Source organism: Dendroctonus ponderosae, unplaced genomic scaffold, assembly GCF_020466585.1.
Source record: "Dendroctonus ponderosae isolate FM_Combo_2020 unplaced genomic scaffold, Dpon_F_20191213v2 Dpon_F_20191213_6, whole genome shotgun sequence".
In the NCBI taxonomy this organism is placed as follows: Eukaryota; Metazoa; Arthropoda; class Insecta; order Coleoptera; family Curculionidae; genus Dendroctonus; species Dendroctonus ponderosae.
The window spans coordinates 10,906,851-10,926,804 of NW_026018814.1; the positions used below are offsets into that span (position 1 = coordinate 10,906,851).

General features: G+C 33.9%; 1 protein-coding gene across 8 annotated transcripts in view; it reads left to right on the forward strand.

The window, feature by feature from the left end:
* LOC109545133 (protein MTSS 1) overlaps positions 1-19,954 on the forward strand; it is a 103,869-nt gene that overhangs the window by 78,907 nt on the left and 5,008 nt on the right. For 3 of the 8 annotated variants that reach the window (XM_048667384.1, XM_019915634.2, XM_019915636.2), the window contains 16 exons: positions 10,495-10,579; positions 10,906-10,997; positions 11,630-11,865; positions 11,981-12,088; positions 12,170-12,355; positions 12,497-12,610; positions 13,189-13,366; positions 13,422-13,609; positions 14,810-14,998; positions 15,411-15,536; positions 16,054-16,165; positions 16,489-16,593; positions 17,616-17,846; positions 18,022-18,239; positions 18,435-18,561; positions 19,059-19,327. In XM_048667384.1, coding sequence (XP_048523341.1) covers positions 10,495-10,579; positions 10,906-10,997; positions 11,630-11,865; positions 11,981-12,088; positions 12,170-12,355; positions 12,497-12,610; positions 13,189-13,366; positions 13,422-13,609; positions 14,810-14,998; positions 15,411-15,536; positions 16,054-16,165; positions 16,489-16,593; positions 17,616-17,846; positions 18,022-18,239; positions 18,435-18,561; positions 19,059-19,327 — 2,564 coding nt within the window. Of the gene's footprint in view, positions 1-10,494; positions 10,580-10,905; positions 10,998-11,629; positions 11,866-11,980; positions 12,089-12,169; positions 12,356-12,496; positions 12,611-13,188; positions 13,367-13,421; positions 13,610-14,809; positions 14,999-15,410; positions 15,537-16,053; positions 16,166-16,488; positions 16,594-17,615; positions 17,847-18,021; positions 18,240-18,434; positions 18,562-19,058; positions 19,328-19,600; positions 19,949-19,954 lie in introns of those variants that run through there. The other 5 variants (XM_048667386.1, XM_048667383.1, XM_019915635.2 and 2 more) reach the window with 5 other exon arrangements.

Genomic DNA, 19,954 nt, shown 5'->3' on the forward strand with positions numbered 1-19,954 from the left:
ATTTGAAGTTAATCAACTGGAATAATTGGCGTACAATTTCTAAATTACGCCTTAATGCAATGGTTTTGTCTTTATTATCAAAAATTGTGTTTTCAAGTGTGTAAAACGAACAATTTAAATGTAAATAATGATCAACCATGTCAATTAGAAAAAAGTAAGTTAGTTGTGGAACTGAATATCAAAATTTGTAGTAAGCCAATAACCTATTTACATAAAATGGATATTGTGTGTAGATCACCATACTATTATGGTACTCATACTGAAACGGATACATAATTCATTGTTTCGCTAATTAGTGTTTGTCCATTTCAGATAATTAACATTGCACTTAAACCTTAATGCGATTGGTCAACAATCAACTTTTGTACTGTCTCTAATTGAACCAGTCTTGATCACATTGCGAGCACAATCAAACACAGTAACAAATACCGTACATTTTTAATACATTTCATCTATCTGATGTTGAGTCAAGTAGTTAATGTCACCTGTATCTTATTACTTGCATGTTCTCAGAAACAACGTTGAAATAACTGCGTTACGCACAAAAAGTCGCCACATGAAGACGTTCTAGGAAATCTAAACTCGATCTAGTAATTCCTCAACATGTTGTCCCTATATGTCATCTCATGCTACACGAGTTTCGCTATTCTTCATGTGAAAATGTTGAAAAGAAATATGATATCTAGATGGGAATTTCAAATTTTCGGGGGCAAGTTGCTTTTAAATTTGCTCTGTAGAACTACTGTGAACATTTTTAAAATGCATTTATCCATATGGAACGTGTTTTCGAATAAGAGAAAGAAACTCAGAAACTGAATGAGGAATTGGTCAAATTGGCCTGAGCGGTTGTTCAAGAATGATGGATTATTTTTACACAGAAGAGCACTTTTGGTGCAAACGACTCATCGGAACGATTCTCGATCACGCTTATTGACAACGCGGCTATGAACTCTTATGCATATTGCAGAAAATAATTTAGTTTTGTTTCTTAATGATTATTTGAAGTGTATAGTTCCTACATGATTCATTTGATGTATTGTTTCCTGGTTTTCTTATTATGGCATTTGCAAATTCATACTTATAGGCGCTTTACGAAGTTATTTAAAACATACATTATTTCCTTGGAAAAATGTCGAGTTCTTTAATGTACAACAAGAGATTCTGTTTCATACGCTCAAAACTAGTATGTTCGCAAAAAGTAAGTAAATCTGAAATAAGGAAGAATATTTTCTTGTCGTTTTTACTTATCCCTAAAAAGCATAAAAATGTACATTTTTTAAATTGAAAAAGTTGTTTTTAGTGGACCATTTGATGGTAGCGAGGATTTGTAGATAAGGGATAGTTTCTTGACCGATACATGAGTAATTGACAAGTTGTTTTTCCTTGAAAATTCGGTATAGGCAGTGAGAAAAAAATCAACTTTTTTAGCGCCCAAGCTTGCTGAGATGTATTTTTCCGCATTCTTCAGGGCTGGAACAGTTACTATCAATAAAATTATATATTGCCGATTTGAGATTTCTAAATATCATTTTTATTAGAACTTGTCCAAACTATGTATCCAAAGGCTGCCATTTTCCGGGACAGCCTGTATATCCAATCCAATTAACGAAATCATCGCTCAAAAGTCTACAAAAACTGAAAGAACTTTGTATATAGATTTTTTGACATTTAATTCTTGTTTTAGGTGTTATTGATAGTTTAGTAGTTTAATTAATATCAGCTCTGGTGTTGTAATAACACCAAGTTCGAAGTATCGGTGACCAACAAATAACAAAGACAGAATAAGACAAAATATTTTGAGTGCTTATTTAATGTTGATGTCCATAGCATGAGCGTATGTATGTTGATATCGACTTCCTATTGGCAAATAACTTCTTAGCTCATGTTTGGCAACATAAGATTGATTACATTGATGAAGCAGTTGTTTAAAGTGTTGCATGCATTGTTTTGTTACAAGCAATAGATGGAAAGTTGATTCCGAAATTGGCTTGTCATGATGAATGGGATGAATGCATCCGATAACACCAGAATAATTAAAGTTTGTTTGTTTGTTGCTTTCTGGATTTAGCTAATACATCGTCAGTTCATCGAGATTTAAAGCTGGTAATTACGCGACAGTATCGTAATGCCATAATTCGATGAAGTGCCTTCTGTTTTAAATTGGTTTTAATGAAGTCCTATATAATAAATCAGTCTTGTCGATAAACGGAATTGAATACGATACGATGCCTTATATTAGCAGTAACGCAACCTAATTCCTGTTGTTACTATTTATAATACCGTTAGCATTGTCTATTGATATTGTTGTTTTTAGAACGGGACGATATATCATCGCGCTCCAGATTGCACAAATCAATTACGGGTCTGATAGCTAAATTGTGAAGATATGAATTATTTATTATAGTGCTCTAGGGTTTTAGTGTTTTATCGATTCAGAAAAACCATAAAATGTCCGATAATTTCATTCGCTTTCGGCCCAGTATGATCTAGATTGAACATAAATAAGACCGCTAGTTTACTCGTTTCCCAACCATGAGAACCATATGAAAGTTGATTAAATGCATTCAATTTAACCCGTCGGTGTTTTTTCTGGAAGTGTGATTTTGTGAGATTTCTTTTTATGAGATTATGTATAATTCGCTGCCCATGAATCTTAAACTGACCCGTTATTAAAGTCTAACGGAGCATGTAATGCTGGTAATGGGATTCTCTGATTCATTTAGGGTGCAAATTTGCTGTGGAATATGTACACATGGAAATATTGCTTTCTACATAAATTTTAAATGTTTTCTTTTTCAATATTATTTTCACATTCATTATGCATTTGGGTTCTGCAAGGAATTCCCAAATTGTTTGTGCATGTTCTATGCTGAAAGCGCTGGTAGGAATTGGAAATTATTTTCCATCATGTATTATGTATTACGTATTCAGCATTATCATTTTATATTAATAAATTATGTAATGCTTCTGAATAAAAAACAAGGCAATTATTAGTAAGTTCATAAATCAGTAAAGGCGTTCTTTATTTATTGTTCTAGGTTGTGAATAGATTTGTCAATACCTTGTTTAATTTTAGCGATTGGAAACCCCGGCGCAGTCTGCACAGATTACATAAATCTAAAACCAGTGCACTAATGGCGTTTTAAAGACTAGTTAAACAAGAACAAACCCATAATAAACGCGATTTTTGCTTGCAATTGGCGAAAAAAATAAATGGTTCTCCGAATATGTAGGGCAGTTTAATCTGTTGTTGCCTTTAACAGATTGTAGCAGCCATGTAACGCGGATTGATTCTTATCACGTAAGTTCGATTGTTGATATTTTGAATAACCCGTTCTCAATAGTGAAATTCAACTATAGTTTATTGGAATATTAAATTAAATGACAGCTTGCGAAGGATAACTTGTGGGTTTTTTAAGGCCAATTCGACATGTAGAAAGTTATTTTTATTTCTGTGGTTTTTTCGCTTAATTACTGGTTTTGTAATGCAAAATCTGATAAATCACCCTCACCTTAAGTGGAAAATAATTAGTTCCATCATAGCATTACATTTGCTAAAGTAACTATTATATTATATGGTTCTTTGATAATCAGATTTTTTATGATTTTATATTTACATCACAAAGTTATCCAATGAATGTGTTTTTATTGAGAGAAGTTTTATAGTATGGTCCGTAAAATCGTGCGTTTCATTATTACAACCCGATCCCTAATTTTCAGTAAAATCTAAAATTAACTCGTTAATGCCGAAAAGTTAATTTCGAAACACAATTAAACTCCGGTCTTTATTTCACCGGCGTTATTTTCAGTTGCGTTTTATTCATCTCATTTCCATTATGCGTGATGAATTTCTCAGACTTCCTCATTCTTTCCACTTCTAATATGGGTTTTACGAGTTTAAAATGAAAATAGTTGCACCAGTTATGTATAGGAATGCAAATAGGAGTTTTCTTTCCTGTTAAGGTTTGTGTAATTCGTGACTTATTAGAATGTATGGTTACCTACAGATGCAAAGGTTTTCTGAATGAAAACACGTATTAAACAATTTTTGTATAAAAAACGAGTAATAAAGCCGAAATGATAAGTAAAAGGCGGTGATAAGTAAATGTAAATCAGCTTTTATTTCCATCTTACAATTAAACCCTCTAAATCAAACATTTTAATACTCGTCAAATACTCAACTGGATTTTTAAATGTTCTAATAAATATTTATAGTAAACTCAAAAAAATGGAACAAGCACTTGATTCCGGAAATGTGAGCTTGGAAAAGCTGAAGATCTATGAAAATAAATGCTAATATCCCCAGCCTTACGGCATCAACTGGTAAGACCTAGGAAAGCACATAAATCCAAGACGCTTTATACGTTTTCATCTACCCACACATTCCAATTGATCAATAGATTCAACACTTTGATGCTACCAGCAATAAAACGTCTTTCGGTAAACATAATGGAGGAACAATATATTATTTAGCTACCACAATTTCTTGCTCATTAGCACTTTCCCTTTCATCTTTCTTTAAGATTTTTATATTTTATTGTACATCCTTGGTGGATGAGTTCAATTATTGAAAGCTAATATATGAATGAATTGAAGGTTGAAAGTAGGTAAAAAAAACTTACTAGTTCCTCTGACAACCTTATTGAAATGAAGATGAAATCTGAGAATAGTATAAATGAGAAAGAAGCAAAGTTAAGGAAAGCTTTTACAGTATACAGACGGAAATTTTTACAACAAAAAACCAGATAATTGTACAAAACTGAAGCAATTAATTTTGCTGTAATATATTTGATTGCACCTGCAATGATGTTTTTTTTATTTACATTACCTACAAACCGAGACTTCAATGTTAGGTTTTCCATTAATTAGTTTTTCAATTTCCCAACAAATATGTAGTTGCATATAAATGATTAACTTTTTAGGCCATTTTTAAACTGGTTTTTTTTACTGAGTTGTTTCAGAAGTTGAATATCAGCAAAAATTCCCGCAAAACATGTATATGATGTTTTTGCCATGTCCGTTTCTGTCAAGCTCATCACGATTTTAGTCGTTGTTTATGCTTAAGCATTTTCCTCCTGTTCTCCGTTCAATTAAGCCCCATGAGATCGTTAAAAGGAATGACTCCAATTTGAATCACTCTGTGTTAATAAGTGAAACGTTGACAAATTTTGGTAATTAATGATCCCTATGCGAAAAACTTTTAGCCAAATAAAGAATAATATTGAGTTGATTGCTTGAATTTAAATTCAGAGCTTAAAAAGGCTACCAGAAAAGCCCAAAACAATTTTTCGAAAAAGGATTTTTGCCAAATTAGATAGGCACTTTAATATTATCAATCTGATTTCCCGTCATACCCGTACATATCACTAATAAAATATGCAACCAGTGTACTTCCATCGAGTACCAATCTTTAAATAACTAAGACATTGGAGTAGTCAAATTAACCAATTTTCTTGGACCACACACCCGCACGTCCTTTAATTATTTTCATAACACTTTGAAACTGCTTATCAATGTGGCGCCTACTTCCTCAATTAGGTGGATCCTTTTCCTTTATTAGCCTGAACTGTTCATTTAAAGTATGCAATTGCCTTGGCATTGTTTAATTTGATAGTTTCTAAGTTTCACAATGTTGGAGCTTTTTTTCTATTGCATAATTCAACTTGAAGTAAGGAAATTGTAAGCGATGCATATTTTAAACCAGATCCATAAACAGCTTTGTTTGTTAATATAAACATTTTATTAAAACAAACCTTTGAACGCTACTACATTGTTGGCACGTTAGGATATAATTATTAAACCACATGGGAAATTGGAGGAAAGCATATTGATCAGTTTTGATTCTATGCAATTTGCATGCTTTACAAAAAATTTATTGGCACCATTTTATGCAAACTTTTTATACGCATTTTGCATAATCTTAAAATTAACAAATTTCAATTTTTTTGCACAAATTGTAACATTAAACCTCTATGTAGAATCCGATCAACGTTTTCTTTCAGTTCTATTGAGAAAATGGGCCTAACTAGACACAAAAAGACGAGGCAATAACGTGGTAAATTCTTGAAGAAATTGCGATGTTATTTATTATATGTTGTTATCCTTAATATTCTTTAACATTTATGTGAATATTGGAAACACTACAAAGGAATTGAAAACATATACCTAAATAACACTCAAAACAATGGAGTTCGGTTCAATATAAAACTACAAAATGTTTTTATTTTATTTGATAACCTAGCGCTAAATATAATTGTACATTTGTCATAAACGTTTGGTGCTTAAGCCGACCTAAACCTCTCAACCCTCCATAAATATATTTACTAAGTCCAGTCAGCCGAAAATGTCCATACTTTTTTATAAACTTACTTGTCTAAAATTATATCCTGAAACAAATCCGCCTTTTAATTTTATCGAATTTTGTCTGTCTGTTGAGCAATCAATAGAAAATTGCCCATCAAAACCAGTTAGCGGCTTCTAATTTATTTCGTTCAAAGCCGAGTACAATGTATCAATTAATTCGTTTACCATTTAAATATTATGTAACCTATTGCATGATCTTCAATTCAATATTCATCTAATAGCCTTGTGCTACTTCTGATTGAAAAAATCACCGGAAGCCTGTAGTATGTTGCAGTTTTACAGTTAAAGAATTTGCTTGGAACGTGTTAATCTCTGATGTTGTACCGATAAATCTTCAGCAATACTGAGAAGTAAAAATATAATTGGAAAGCTTTAAAAGATCAACTCCACCAACAAGATGGAGAAAATGTAAATATTCTGACTGCAATTTACAGAATTTTCCTCGAGCAAATAAATAACGCACTAACTTTCGCATATTATGGCTGTCAGCATTACAATATACAAAATCGCGTTAGTTAGACTACACATCGCCTGTGTTTAAAATTATAAAGCAGCTGGATTTTATATTTCTGAAACCTTCATTGTTCAGGTACTTGACCTACAAAACGAGAAATAAATGGTTGTATCGTTTTCTGTACCTACGTGAAACGAAGCGGTATTTAAAGTTCAAAAATTTTCATTTTGATATGAAAACTTTCACAAATTGCAACATTTAACTATTTAGAGTTTAACTTTTAAATACTTTGCTAATTATAGATTAAGATTAATTAAGCACAAGGCAACTCGAATTGTCCTGTGGTTCAATAATTGTTTTTATTATTTGTATAGTAAATCATTAAAGATCCACATTTAATGTGTTTGTGTCGCCTCAAAAACGCCATGGCGCCATTGAATTATTTTTCTTAAAGCTTAATGAGGTTAGTTTGAATTTGAGGACATTCCTCTGCAGTTGTACCTACAAAGCGCTTTGGCAAAAAAAATGTTTTAAAACACTTCTTTTGTTCCACGAACAACTGAAATAATTGCGGTCCAGCAAATAGATGCCCCTATGCGCCCACTATCTTTTTCCAGAATATTTCAAATTGCCCTTAAGTGTCTTCGAAAGATGGTAAAACTTTCAAATTGCTACTTTCTTCAGTTTGAAAGATCTGAAGTTTTAAGATATAGGTATTGCAATTGCCAGAATTAGGAATCTGGGCAATGGTTATCAAACTTTCAGCATCTTTACAGACAACTAGGTATCTTCGAAATACATATTTGAAAAATTTCAAATTGCTTCTCCCTTTAGTTTGGAAAATGCGAATTTTTTAAGGTGACCGAAGACCGATATTTACTGTTTGTACGCAAAAGTAAGGGTTCTGGGGATTTTTAGGAAACTTTTACAATATTAGAATAACCTTATAAATGAAAATAATTTTGAAGCGAGGCTGCAGCATACATTTTAATTTTATGAGAATGTGCAAAAGGCATTTTAATTTTTCCGAAAACGTAAAAAGTAAAGGCATGTTGTAACGGATAGTTATATCTCCGATTTCTCGTCAGATTTAAAGTCATGCGTCCAGCGTTCAAAACTCCAAGCTCCAAGTAAGTCGAAAATAAATTATTTAGATCATCCTGTAGTATAGATTTGGACCTAAAATTTTTTCGTAACATTTATATGTAATGTATAGGAAAACAAAAGGTTTTAAAGATAAACTGAAAAATAGCCCTAAGTAAAACGAATGAAATGAAATGTTTTTTTTGCATGCACTGTCAAAAGCTTACTAACGATTAAGCTGTTTAAGGTTGCTCAATTATTTTTTATGATTCAACAATTTTCATAACAGCGACGTGAAATATTTTTTGCTTAAATATAACTAAGTGGGTTTCTATACAGTGTGGTCGCGTTGGTTGCACCAATTTTAAGTTTTATTAACCCTTCTTCTAAATGGCATACGTTTTCCGTGTTTCGTGAAACACAAAACAAACAAAACCGAGACAAAAAGAGATAAAACAGGTGCACGCAAGGAGAAAAGAAAATGACAATGTAAACCTGTCGAGATGCATACATCCTGCATTTTAGACCATACCGAACATCCTGCTTTGTAACAAGGCGGACGTTGTTGTCGTAAAGTATATTGTTTCAAACCAGATCTACTGCGCGAACCAGAAACATAAAGGTACTTTTAGAGGTACTTTTATAAGCGATTTGTGCTATTATCTTATAGCAGTACCTAAGTGGAAAAGTTTCTGTTTTTAATTTTGTTTTCTATAGTTGTTTAGGTTCAAACTTAAGACCATGACAATCACTTCAACAGGAGAATGATCAGTTTCTAATTGGAACTTATTAGGCTATCGCACAAAATGCAATATGTATAGGTATACTAGTGCTGTTTAAATAATACAAATGTCATTTGTATTTTGTACTTTAAAAGTGTTTTAAACACATTTATTTTATTTGCTTGATTGAGATATTTGAGTGTTGAACTTCTGATTGAAATATCGTACTTTTTGTGACGTGGTAAATTTGATTTTCCTAGCAGATATTTCGTTGCAAAGGCTTTCGCTTTCGATCTAATCAGGGTCTGTAGACCTCAATCTTCTCAATCAATCTTCAGGGCCAGTAGAATTTGAAAATACGAAGGTGAAAATAAAGGACGCAAACCAAACATTCCAAGACTCGAAGGCAGTTTAAATTAACGCGAAATTGTGCAACATTTGAGGAATCCACTGATTGCTAGCTGGAAATAAAAGATGTGGAGTTCCAAATCGCGACTGATAATCAAAAGGAAACAAACAATTTGAATTTGAAGAAGTCTCAAAATCAAATTAAATTAGCCTAACAATTAGGTATATATTTTAAAATAATTATTGCTGATACATATTGACTGTATGGAGTGGGCAAAATCGAAAGTAGCAATGAATCAAACTCATTACTTAAAACGTACAGTCGATTAATTAACAGATCTACAGCAGTAAGAAACTGTTAGTAGTTCGCCAAGTGAGTGGTATACTTTTCAACAAGTAACTGTAACACCTTTTGCCATGTCGTTAATCAACGTATTTACGTCGTTGTGCTGGCAAAAACTGCATGAATGGGTTTAGATTATGGGTTATTAACAAGAAATGTTAATGCATTATTTAACTACTGGATATGACGTATTTTCTGCGCTGGTAATCCAATTTTCCAAATAGCAAATTTCCAGCAAGTATCCACAATCTGGGTCACTTTGCAACATTTATTTTAAAGTAATACTTAATAATGACTATAGGAATGTTTATTAATAAAAATGTGCAAATCCATGTATGTAAGAATGTAACAAATCGATAATGTAGCAATGCGACAATGACATTTTTTAAGAATTACTTTTTCAATCAGCTTGTATAGGAATACTTATTATCTCCCCGATTTAGTTTAGCAAAAGATGCAAATTTCCTTATAGCCTTCAGTGCTACAAGTTTACACGAAACAACCAAGCCAAAACACGATATTTCCGAGCCAAACAATAACACGAATAGAATTGTCTGTTTTTCTTCGCGGGCTCTTCAACGCGTTTATTATCCAACCGTAAATTGTAAAGAAAATGAAATGCAAATAAATTGCAGCAGTTGCATTGACTGATAATAATTCGCCAAACGAGCGCAAGTTATTTGAGTAACGAGACTTTTAGACTCGGTGACGTACTCGCATATATCATTCTCGACTAGGAATGATTTAGATTATTTTATGGCCTCATATATAACGTCCAGTTCGCGTTTAAAAGTCGGAGAATCCTGTTTTTTAAAGAACCACAGCATAACTGGACCTATAAAAATATTTATGATAAACGTGTCTTTTATAGCTCTCAGGTGGTTAAAAACTACCAGTAGTGACAGTTTTATGGCTAGGGATATGATAACAAGGTTCCACTGTATGAGTTTTGAAGGTGCCAACTTGGGAATTTAAAGGCACATCATCAACAAGTTGTCTGATTTGCTGAAAGATTGTTTAAACACTTGACTGTTTTGATGCCAAACCGTGCACATAATTTTTTTATTTACTTCTCACTACTAAACGGAAATACTTTTGATATTCATACAGTCTTCCAATCTAAAATTAAATGTAGTTTCCAGACTTTGTTTTGTATACTAATTTGTAACTATTTATTGCAGGAGCCACTCGAGAAATTGGAACAGCTTTAACCCGGATATGTTTGCGCCATAAAGCAGTAGAGAACAGAATGAAGCACTTTACTGGGTAAGACTGAACCTCATTTTATAGTTGGTGTACGCGAATTTATCCGTAGAATGTAATTTGTTCAATTTGGTATCTTGCTTGAGTTTCTAGAGTTTTAAATTGTTAATTTAAATCTAAATCTTCAAATCTTGATCTGAGGCAAAGAAACTCATTTATTTTTATACTGATTATTATTTGCGTATCCAGTAACAAAGAGTGCAAGAACAGGTTGCAAAGAAACGAAAAAGGTAAACAGATGAAAATGGGGATGGTTAAAGTTGAAACTTGATAAATCAGACAAGATTCATGTTGATTTGATTTTTAATAGAATGTTTTTCTTATTTCAGGGTAATCATGGAATGTTTAATAATACCTCTACAAGATAGGCTTGAGGAATGGCGAAAAACTGTACTAAATTTGGACAAAGAACATGCCAGAGGTAAATTATTGACTTTTAATTAAATGCATAAAATGTTTTCTTCGATTGAAGACAGAAAAAAACGTGCTAGTGTAGGAAACTGGTATTCCAAATGAATGTACATATTCAAATGTTCAGAAGTATTTAAATTGAAGACACTTAAAACCGTAACCCTTTGCCGAAACATCGATAATGAATAAGCACGCAATGATTAATTTTCAAAGTTAATCAAGTAATAATGGTTTCAATATGGAAATATTCAGTAAAATAATAATTGAGCCAATCGCACAAAAAATCGTTTTCCGCAATCGTTCTAACCGTCAATATTTTATTTTAATATATTTTTTATACCTAATATTTAAAAATTGTGGACTTTTTAAGAAAACGGTCATATCATTTATTGGCTCAGCCTGACATTAGGTACTATTTACTAAAACAACTTAAAATTCTATACACTAAAACATTCTGAAACGTATTTTAAGAAAAATAAATAAATTGTTATATCGAAATAAATTACTGAAACCCAGGAAATTGTTTATAGTAATATGCAATTTTGAATATTTCGAATTTCCATTCACTAAAACTTTAGTATCATTTGGAAACATAATAAGCTCTTAAACGAGTATCTATAGTTGTCTTATTCTGTGGTTTAGATTACAAACGAGCTCGAACTGAACTAAAGAAACGCTCAACTGATACTTTAAGACTGCAGAAAAAGATGCGTAAAGGAGCCGGAGGTGATGTGCAAAAACGATTCGAATGCGGACTTCAGGACGTTACAGAGAGACGACAATTGCTCGAAGAAACTGAAAAACATGCAGTTAGAGCGGCTTTGATTGAAGAACGAGGACGATTTTGTACTTTTGTGGGGTTACTGAAACCGGTAGTGGTAAGCAGGAATATTACAAATATTAAAAATTAGTAACCATTTCTACCAGAAAGTAACATCCCTACTAATTGTGCATATTCAAAATACTGGAATGAACATCAATCCGTTTTTCCAGGATGAAGAAGTTGCCATGTTAACAGAAATGGGTCATCTGCAAGAGGCTGTTCAACAGCTAGAAAAACACACTTCTGATCCTAATACTTTGCCTCCAGCTTCTGAACAGGTATATAATTATTCCCTAATTTGATACGTACTAATTAATACCCTTAAGATGATTTTAAATCAGATTTTTGTCGGTTTTCAGGTCATTGCTGACTTAAAATCCTCCGATAGCGGTTGGTCCTTTCAAACTCCACCTTCCTCTCCTTCCAGTCTCGGGTCCAGAAAGTCATCCATGTGTTCTATTAGTTCATTGAATAGTTCATCATCTGGCAGTTCGAAGAGTCATCATTCACCCAGCCATCCGCATTGGCAAAGAAGTTTATCTCAGGTATGATAATTGCAGTGTCACTTGAAGCCACTCGATTTGAAATAGTATGTTTTATGTTTTGATAAGGCATGTATTTGGTTTTATTTTCCCTATATATTTGTGTTTGCTTTATTTTTCGTTTCTTTTCTTTGTTTTCAATAGCCTGTAGGTCGTAATGCTGGTAAACGCGTATTGTCAGTCTCTAGCCATGATTCAGGGTTTATGTCCCAGGACACCCTGTTTCCTAGGCCAGCCTCTTCTTTTAGCGTTGCCCAGGTGAGAAATGTAACTTAGAACCTTCATCTAAATTAATGTTTTGTTTAATTCATGTTTTATACATTTTTCTGTGTTCAGTAAATTGAGTGAGTTTAGTAGAAATCGTGTTAGATGTTTTATTTATTTTTATTCATTTATTACTCTTACCGGGTGGAGACTGAAAACAAAGTTGATGTAAAAGTGTTGGTTGATTGAATTTGGTGCAATTTTTTTAAACGCTCTGTTTATTCGCATATTTTGGCCTTCCCATTCTACAAAGATATTTATATTCAAAACTGCTGAATTTGGTAATTTTAATTCAAACTTAATGCAGTGTTTGAATTAAAAAAATACCGGCAAGATAATACTTTGCTTTCAAGTCAATACCCTTTTCAACGTTTTTTCTTCAGTCTTTATTTCTGTTCCATCTAAAGGGGCTTTGCTGACGGATTATATAATAACAAATTGGAATTGTCTCAACTCGAAACCCTGCCATAGTAAATGTATTAAATCTATCCACATTTCCCATTGCTTTTAGAATCAACAAAACCACTGCCCTTTAGAACCTACACAAAAATCACCAATTTATAATCTTATAGGTCTCGAACATGTCTGAGCACAGTAATAACAGCAGTAGCTCCAGTACCCCTTGCACACCATTTCCGGCATCTTCGATTCCAACAACGACTTCCACTTGGCCAAATCTGCAAGAAACCATGCAATTCGAAAGGGCTGCCTCAGCTATTATCAGCGAACGGCCACATACCATATCATCAGGTAAAGCAATGAAGGGAAGCGCCTGTTCATTTGTTGTAAAATGAACTGTTTTCAGCTTACGAAAAAGGGCATTCCAGACCTCCGCTCACAGTCTACACATTCCAAGCACCAGAACAAAGTTTGTCGCAGCCGTCCAGTCCGGTAACTACAATAACGCCAACGTCCGAATCGAAACCGATTACTATGCCACCAAAAAGCCCGTCTTTGTCTATGAAGAGCCTGTCCAAACCACCATTACCAACGGTAAGATGATTTTAGTTTAACCGACAAATAATTTTCAAGTGTTCATAATTGTGTTTACTTAAACAGTAAAGCCTGTGTTCCATGCATCCGTTTATACGATGATACGAAATTGTTTCTATTGGTTGAAGATATGTTGCTTTGACAAATCTCCAACCAATAGAAACACTTTCGTATCATCGTACCATCGTATAAACGGATGCATGGGACACACGCTTAAGGACCATTGAGGAGGCATAAGTTCGTACAAATTCAGGGCTAAATTGGGTATTAGGTAATTTTCTGCAATAATCGTAAGTTGTAAATTGGCATAAAATTCAGAGTTCAATCATAATTTACATATTGGACATTGCACATGAAGCGTTTTTAGAATATGATGAACAATTCAAAAATATGTATTTATATGAGAAAAAATATAGCTTAAATTTGTAATCAGAAAAAATGCAACCGAATTTATAAATCAAGAATATAATATTCTATTTCTATTAAGATTGGATAAAACGGGAAGATGTTTCGTCCATACATTTGATGGTTGAAGTTTGATTCTCAAAAATCTTGAGCGAACGAGATACGTCTAAAAAATCTTGTTTAAGAATATTTCCGTAAATCGACCTTATTCCTCTAACTTTGATCAGTAATTATTTAATTTGTCGTTTTTATAATCCTTATTGATATTTTCAGAAACACTATTCGTCAAATTGGTATTTTTTTCACAGATTCATGTGTGCTTCATCACTTTCTCTACCTTCCTACCTTCTATACCTTCTTCCGCGTCACTCTTTTCGTAATTAGAAATCACGTACCCCTGAATGTTTTTCTTTAGTTTTGCTTTCTGATGCAAGTAGCTGAATAAAACAGCCTTTAATGAAAATTATTTTTTTGGTATTTTATCTGCATTTTCTAAATTCCCCCAGACAAATCCAGAATAATGGCGGCAATTTCTATTTACCTTGAATAGGGCGTAGAACTGTTCTTACATTTTAATAGTTTTTAATAGTTAAGTTTCGTAATAATCATACGAAGATAATGTAAAAGAAATTACAAAATTGTCTGAAAAATAATCTAGACAAATCGGGAATTGTTTAAACAATACTGTTATTGTTCTTCGTTGACGATCTACATAACCACTTCAACGGCTGCTATTTATTGATATATTTTGCAATATTGGATTAAACCTTAAACTTTTTAACGTAACGGTTTCAGCGATGTTCTTCACTTGAACGTCCTTCAGCACCACCGGGCGGAGTACCTGCAAAGTCTACACCAGGTATCCAAGGTGTAAGAGTTTTGCCACCTGGAGCATCGGAACAACTGGCAGCGGCGGTCTTAAGAAAAGCACCTCCGAGTGCTTTGCCTGCTCATTTAGCAGCCACCAAAACGATTCAACCACAAGTATGTAAATGTAAACATAAGTTTTAAAAATAATGATTAATTTGTCTACTTATAAGCCAGTCGCGTGTTCACTGGTTTTCATATTAGGATTTATATTGCTTATTAATATAAATATTTCATATTTTCTCATGAAATAATGTTGATTGGAAAAGTTTCTAATTTCATAATATCAAACTAATTAAAACTTCAATGTTTCGTCATCAATATTTGATTTATAAAATTTAAAATATAATTTAATTATATAAAAATCGATGTCAAAAGCCATACGAAATATGACCAGGCGCTTTGGTTATTCGAGTTTTCAGTTGTCCTGAAATACAGTTTAAGAACCAAATTAGAATAAACCTACGCAGCTTTGCTTTGGAAAACAATTATTTAATTACATTTTTAAGGCGATTTTTATTATTTTCAGCAGCCAACTTACGTGAACATGCACGAGCTTGCCAACATGGCAGCTGACAAAGCGCAGCAAGCACAAGTGCAGCAGAATCAGCCATTACCCCCACCGCCTGCAGAGTTTATAAGCCCTCCAGAAAAGGTAACATTGTACTAAATACCGTGAATTGCTCAGATGCAAAAATGTGGACCGATTTTTTCATTGTAGTAGAGTGAAGTTTTTATTACGTTATTTAAAGAAAAACTTATTGCGTGTTATAATGGTTTTTAAATATCTATTCTACATATAATATTAGTTTTCAATGGGAACAAGTTTCAAATTTAAGGCTGTCGAGGTTGGTCCAAAAACAAGTGCGCCCTTCAGTTTTATTTTTTCAGATGAAACAGGCAATTTTATATTGTTTTTACACCTGCACTGATGCATACGCATCAGGAACATCTTCTATGTCTCTGGTTATCATCGTAACTTATTTTTGGTCCTCTTTTACCAAAAAATAGTCAAAATTAAGTATGTTCAAAACAGTAAATACCAAACATTATAATTGCATTTCTTATAATTCTGAAAGTTGTTAAAATAAGCAACTGAATATTTTGAGCTTTTCTTCTATTCTCATTTTTTAAACATTGACAGTGAAAATAACATTTCGATTTTTTTCCAGCCGGAAGGTACTGAAAAAGAGAGCAGTACAAGTGAAAGTTCCTTAGAATCTTCGAGTGGTTATGGTAGTCAGACCACCTTCAATATAGACGACCACAATCAGCAAATTGACGGTAAGTCGGTGAAGCCAGTAGTGTTTACAGAGGCTTAATTTGAGCCTCCGTTCAAGCGTTTTCAGTTTGTTGTCCTTAACACGCATGGTGTCTAAAATATTAATGTTTGGAGATTTCACAAATGTTTGTACTTTCATCACCATTCTGTTTGTGATCATTCTTTGACTACCTTTCATGTACATTGAACTAACAACGAAAATGAAGGATTCAATTAAAAATGATCAACATGATATTTATATATTTCGCTGAATCCTTAATTTTCATCTACTTGAGTTGCATGGATTTGCGTGTTTTCACTAGCTCGAGTGTGTTTTTTTGATTAGATGTAACAAATTCCAATAAGAATATTACCGCCAGCAAATATTGCACTCTTCCAAGAAACAACGAATATCTGGATGCCAATAGACGCAGGCCTTTATCCATGACAGGTATGGTTTTTTTTTAATTGTTGGACGCTTGGGATGTGTACACTGTTTGCAACAACATACCTATGGATAATCTGAGATATTTTCATATAATATATTTGCACGTATTTAACTACAAGCATATACAGGGTGATATACGGTCGATGGCATATTAGACGTTTGCGGAGAATATGATACATCTCTCTGAAAATTAAAAATAGTCGGATATACTCTATCGACCCAAAATATTTTCGCCAATCCAACCTTACCTCGATAATTTAAATAAAACACCCTGAGTAGTTGTACTCTTATAGTGCGTCCAGAGCTAACACGAGCTGAGCCGCGGCAAAAAGGCGAAGAAAAAAATAATTTGCCGCGGATCAGGCTCGGCTCGTTAGGTCTGGACGCGGCATTCGGTTGGCCTTATAAATCTGACTATTCCTATGCGTATCTAAAGTGGTTTCCGAAATATTAAATGAAAAATGAAACTAATATTTTTTATCATAAGAGGCCCAAGAAATCTAGCGATATGTTTATCTAGGGATTTCTGCTCTGGCTCTGTTGAGCTTGAGACTCACAAAACAGCGGTATTCTGGTTAAAAATGGAAACGGCCCTAATTATATATTTTTTTAATAGAACACTATATTAGCTGAAATTTGAGATAGATTGTGCATCGCATTTAACGTAAACGTCTAATCGTGAATCACCCTGTATAAGTAAGTTTCTTGATAATGCTGGTTGACCAGAGAACAAAATCTAAATTATTGTGTATATTTACGGTTAAACTTCGAACTTGGGCTAATCTCGACGTTAACCGGTCAATCTCGAGTTTAACACAAATGTAATGTTAATTTCGAAAGAGATTGACCGATTAATGTTGAGATTAACATAATTTCAAACGTTAACCGAAACATAAATACAGTGTATTATTAGGATATACTATCCTCAGACGTAATGAAGCAGCATAAGTCTGTACCACCCCTGATCTCTTTTTAATAACAATTGTATTTGTAAAATTATAATATTTTTGTATATACTTGTTTAGCAATGAATACGATCGGAACATTACGAAGTACTCTACTACGTAGAGGCAGCATGCAGAGTAACAAACCTCCACCGCCTATTAGAAGAACATCTTCAATCACCAATGCAGCTGCTTCTATGGGAAGTTTGGAAAACCTTCCACCTCCACCTGCATTTTTACTGGAACCATCCGGATGTCCACCTCCGAATCCAGTACCCAGCCAAGTAGCGAAAGATGTACTACCGAACACTGGTAAGTCACTCTACTTACCAACAGCCTACAGCTGATTTATTTGAGCTAAAAAAGCTCTGAACACATGTTCTTTATTATATTTTCCTTTTATATATTTTTATTATTTTTTTTCCTCGAACGTTAGTCTCTAGCTAGTTGAGTTACTCAACATTTGTGGATGGTTTTGAAATTTCAGGTGTTAAAGTGGCTGAAACGGTGAAGGCCTTAACCGAACTGAAGCACACTCCTGCTAGTCCAAATTCGATTCGACGTTTAGCAGGCATCTCAGGTTCCGCTCAAAACATTTTTCAGCCCCAGCAAATGCCCGCTGAACGGCCGAACAGTTTCCAGCCAGGGGGAAATACAATTTCAGGCTCCAATCCCGTATTTAGCACGTTTCAAAATCAAGCTAAGGTATGTATGTAACTCTAAAATCGCGAATATTCTCAATAATATTATTACCTTACATAAGCATACACTTTGTATTATATATTGAACCGATTCAAGCAATTGTGCCTTTAGATTACAAAAAAGTGTTTCTCGTCAACTTGTTTCTGTTTGCCTAGTTTGATCATTTCAGGCATTTTTGAGTGTTTTTGTTTTACTTAGGTGTCGTATTTGTCACAGTCTGGAGGTGTGGTATATGCTCAACCCTCACAAGTAATAGGAGGTAGCCCTAATGCGGTCAGGCGAATCACTAGTTTTCGTTCTCAAAGCGCAGATCGAAAACCCGAAGGTAAGCAACTTGTGTAAAAACGTCTGCCCTATAGGTACATTTGTCCTAACGCATCCAATTGTTCATATGGAAAAAGGCACATCCCCAAATGTCTGCATAAGAAAGAGAAGAAATCGCCTAGATTTAAGTAACTTTATTTTTTTTAGGGGCTAATCCGATTTTCTGTGGTCTTCGGACTAGGCCTCCAACACTTGAATTATCTTTCAATTGCAGACATTTATGGTTTTATTTGATTCAAATACTCGTCAACAGTTAAAGTTCGTTTTCTAAATATGACAACAATCTCCAACAATAAAAACTTTTTGCTATTGATATCCATGCAAACTCTAATATCACTACTTTTCTTTAACTGAATTCCTTTTATTTTTAAATATGAACATTTAAAACATGTCTATATTTTATGTTTTTGAATAAAAACGGTTTAGGTTTGAACCTCTGTTAATCAAAAATCAGTTTTACTCGCTTTAATATACAATGTGTTAATATTATTTTTTCAGGGCCTGGAAAAGTAGGTTCGAATTTCATAGCCTGTCTCAATGCAAAACTGGCCCCAAACCTCAGCCCGAGAACGTCGAGACGCAACTCGGAAGAGCATGGCCAGTGCCCCAAAGTGCTCAAGCCACAACAACCGCAAAGAGGGCCGGGGCAAAGTTTTCTCGATTCACTAAATGCCAAATTAGCTCAACAGCATTTGGGCGGAAACGTGGTACAGCCAGTCGGCTTGAAAGCCACGAAAATTAGACAGATCATCAACAGCAAGGCACAGGTAAGTCGACATTTAAACTTACCTGCGTGATATTCGGTGTTAAACTCCGCTCTATATGGGGGATAACTACGGAATGGGAAGTTATAAAAACACCAGAGTTTTTATACAAAATGTTTACGAGAGTATTCAAAAGTTTCTTTTAAAGAATTATATACAAGGTGATTCCCGGCTGATGGTGTATTCGATATTTATGGGTAATGCGATGGACAATCTGGCTGAAAAATCTTGTACCTGAGTAATCGGATATGTTCTATCGACCGAAAATATTTCCAGCAAGCTCACGTTGAAGCTTGATAAAGACATCCAGGCCAAGAATATCTACAACCGGGCGGAACGAGCTCTTTTACGGGAACTCTTACCTGCCAATATAGAACTAGCCAACAAAATGCACTGAATTCATTGGGAAAAAGTTCAAAGGAAAAAACAGCTGGCCGAATGATGGTGGCCGAAGCAGTAGCAACTAATCGCCAAAAGAAGATTGATGCGCTGATGGAAAAGTGTCAACGATCCAGTAAAACAGGACCATCACCCGAGGAGAACCAACGGAAGATTGTAATCAACTTGACTAGCAAGGAACTTACTGCTGACGAACAAAGCGTGCTGGCCAAGGGAGGAAACTTTGCCATA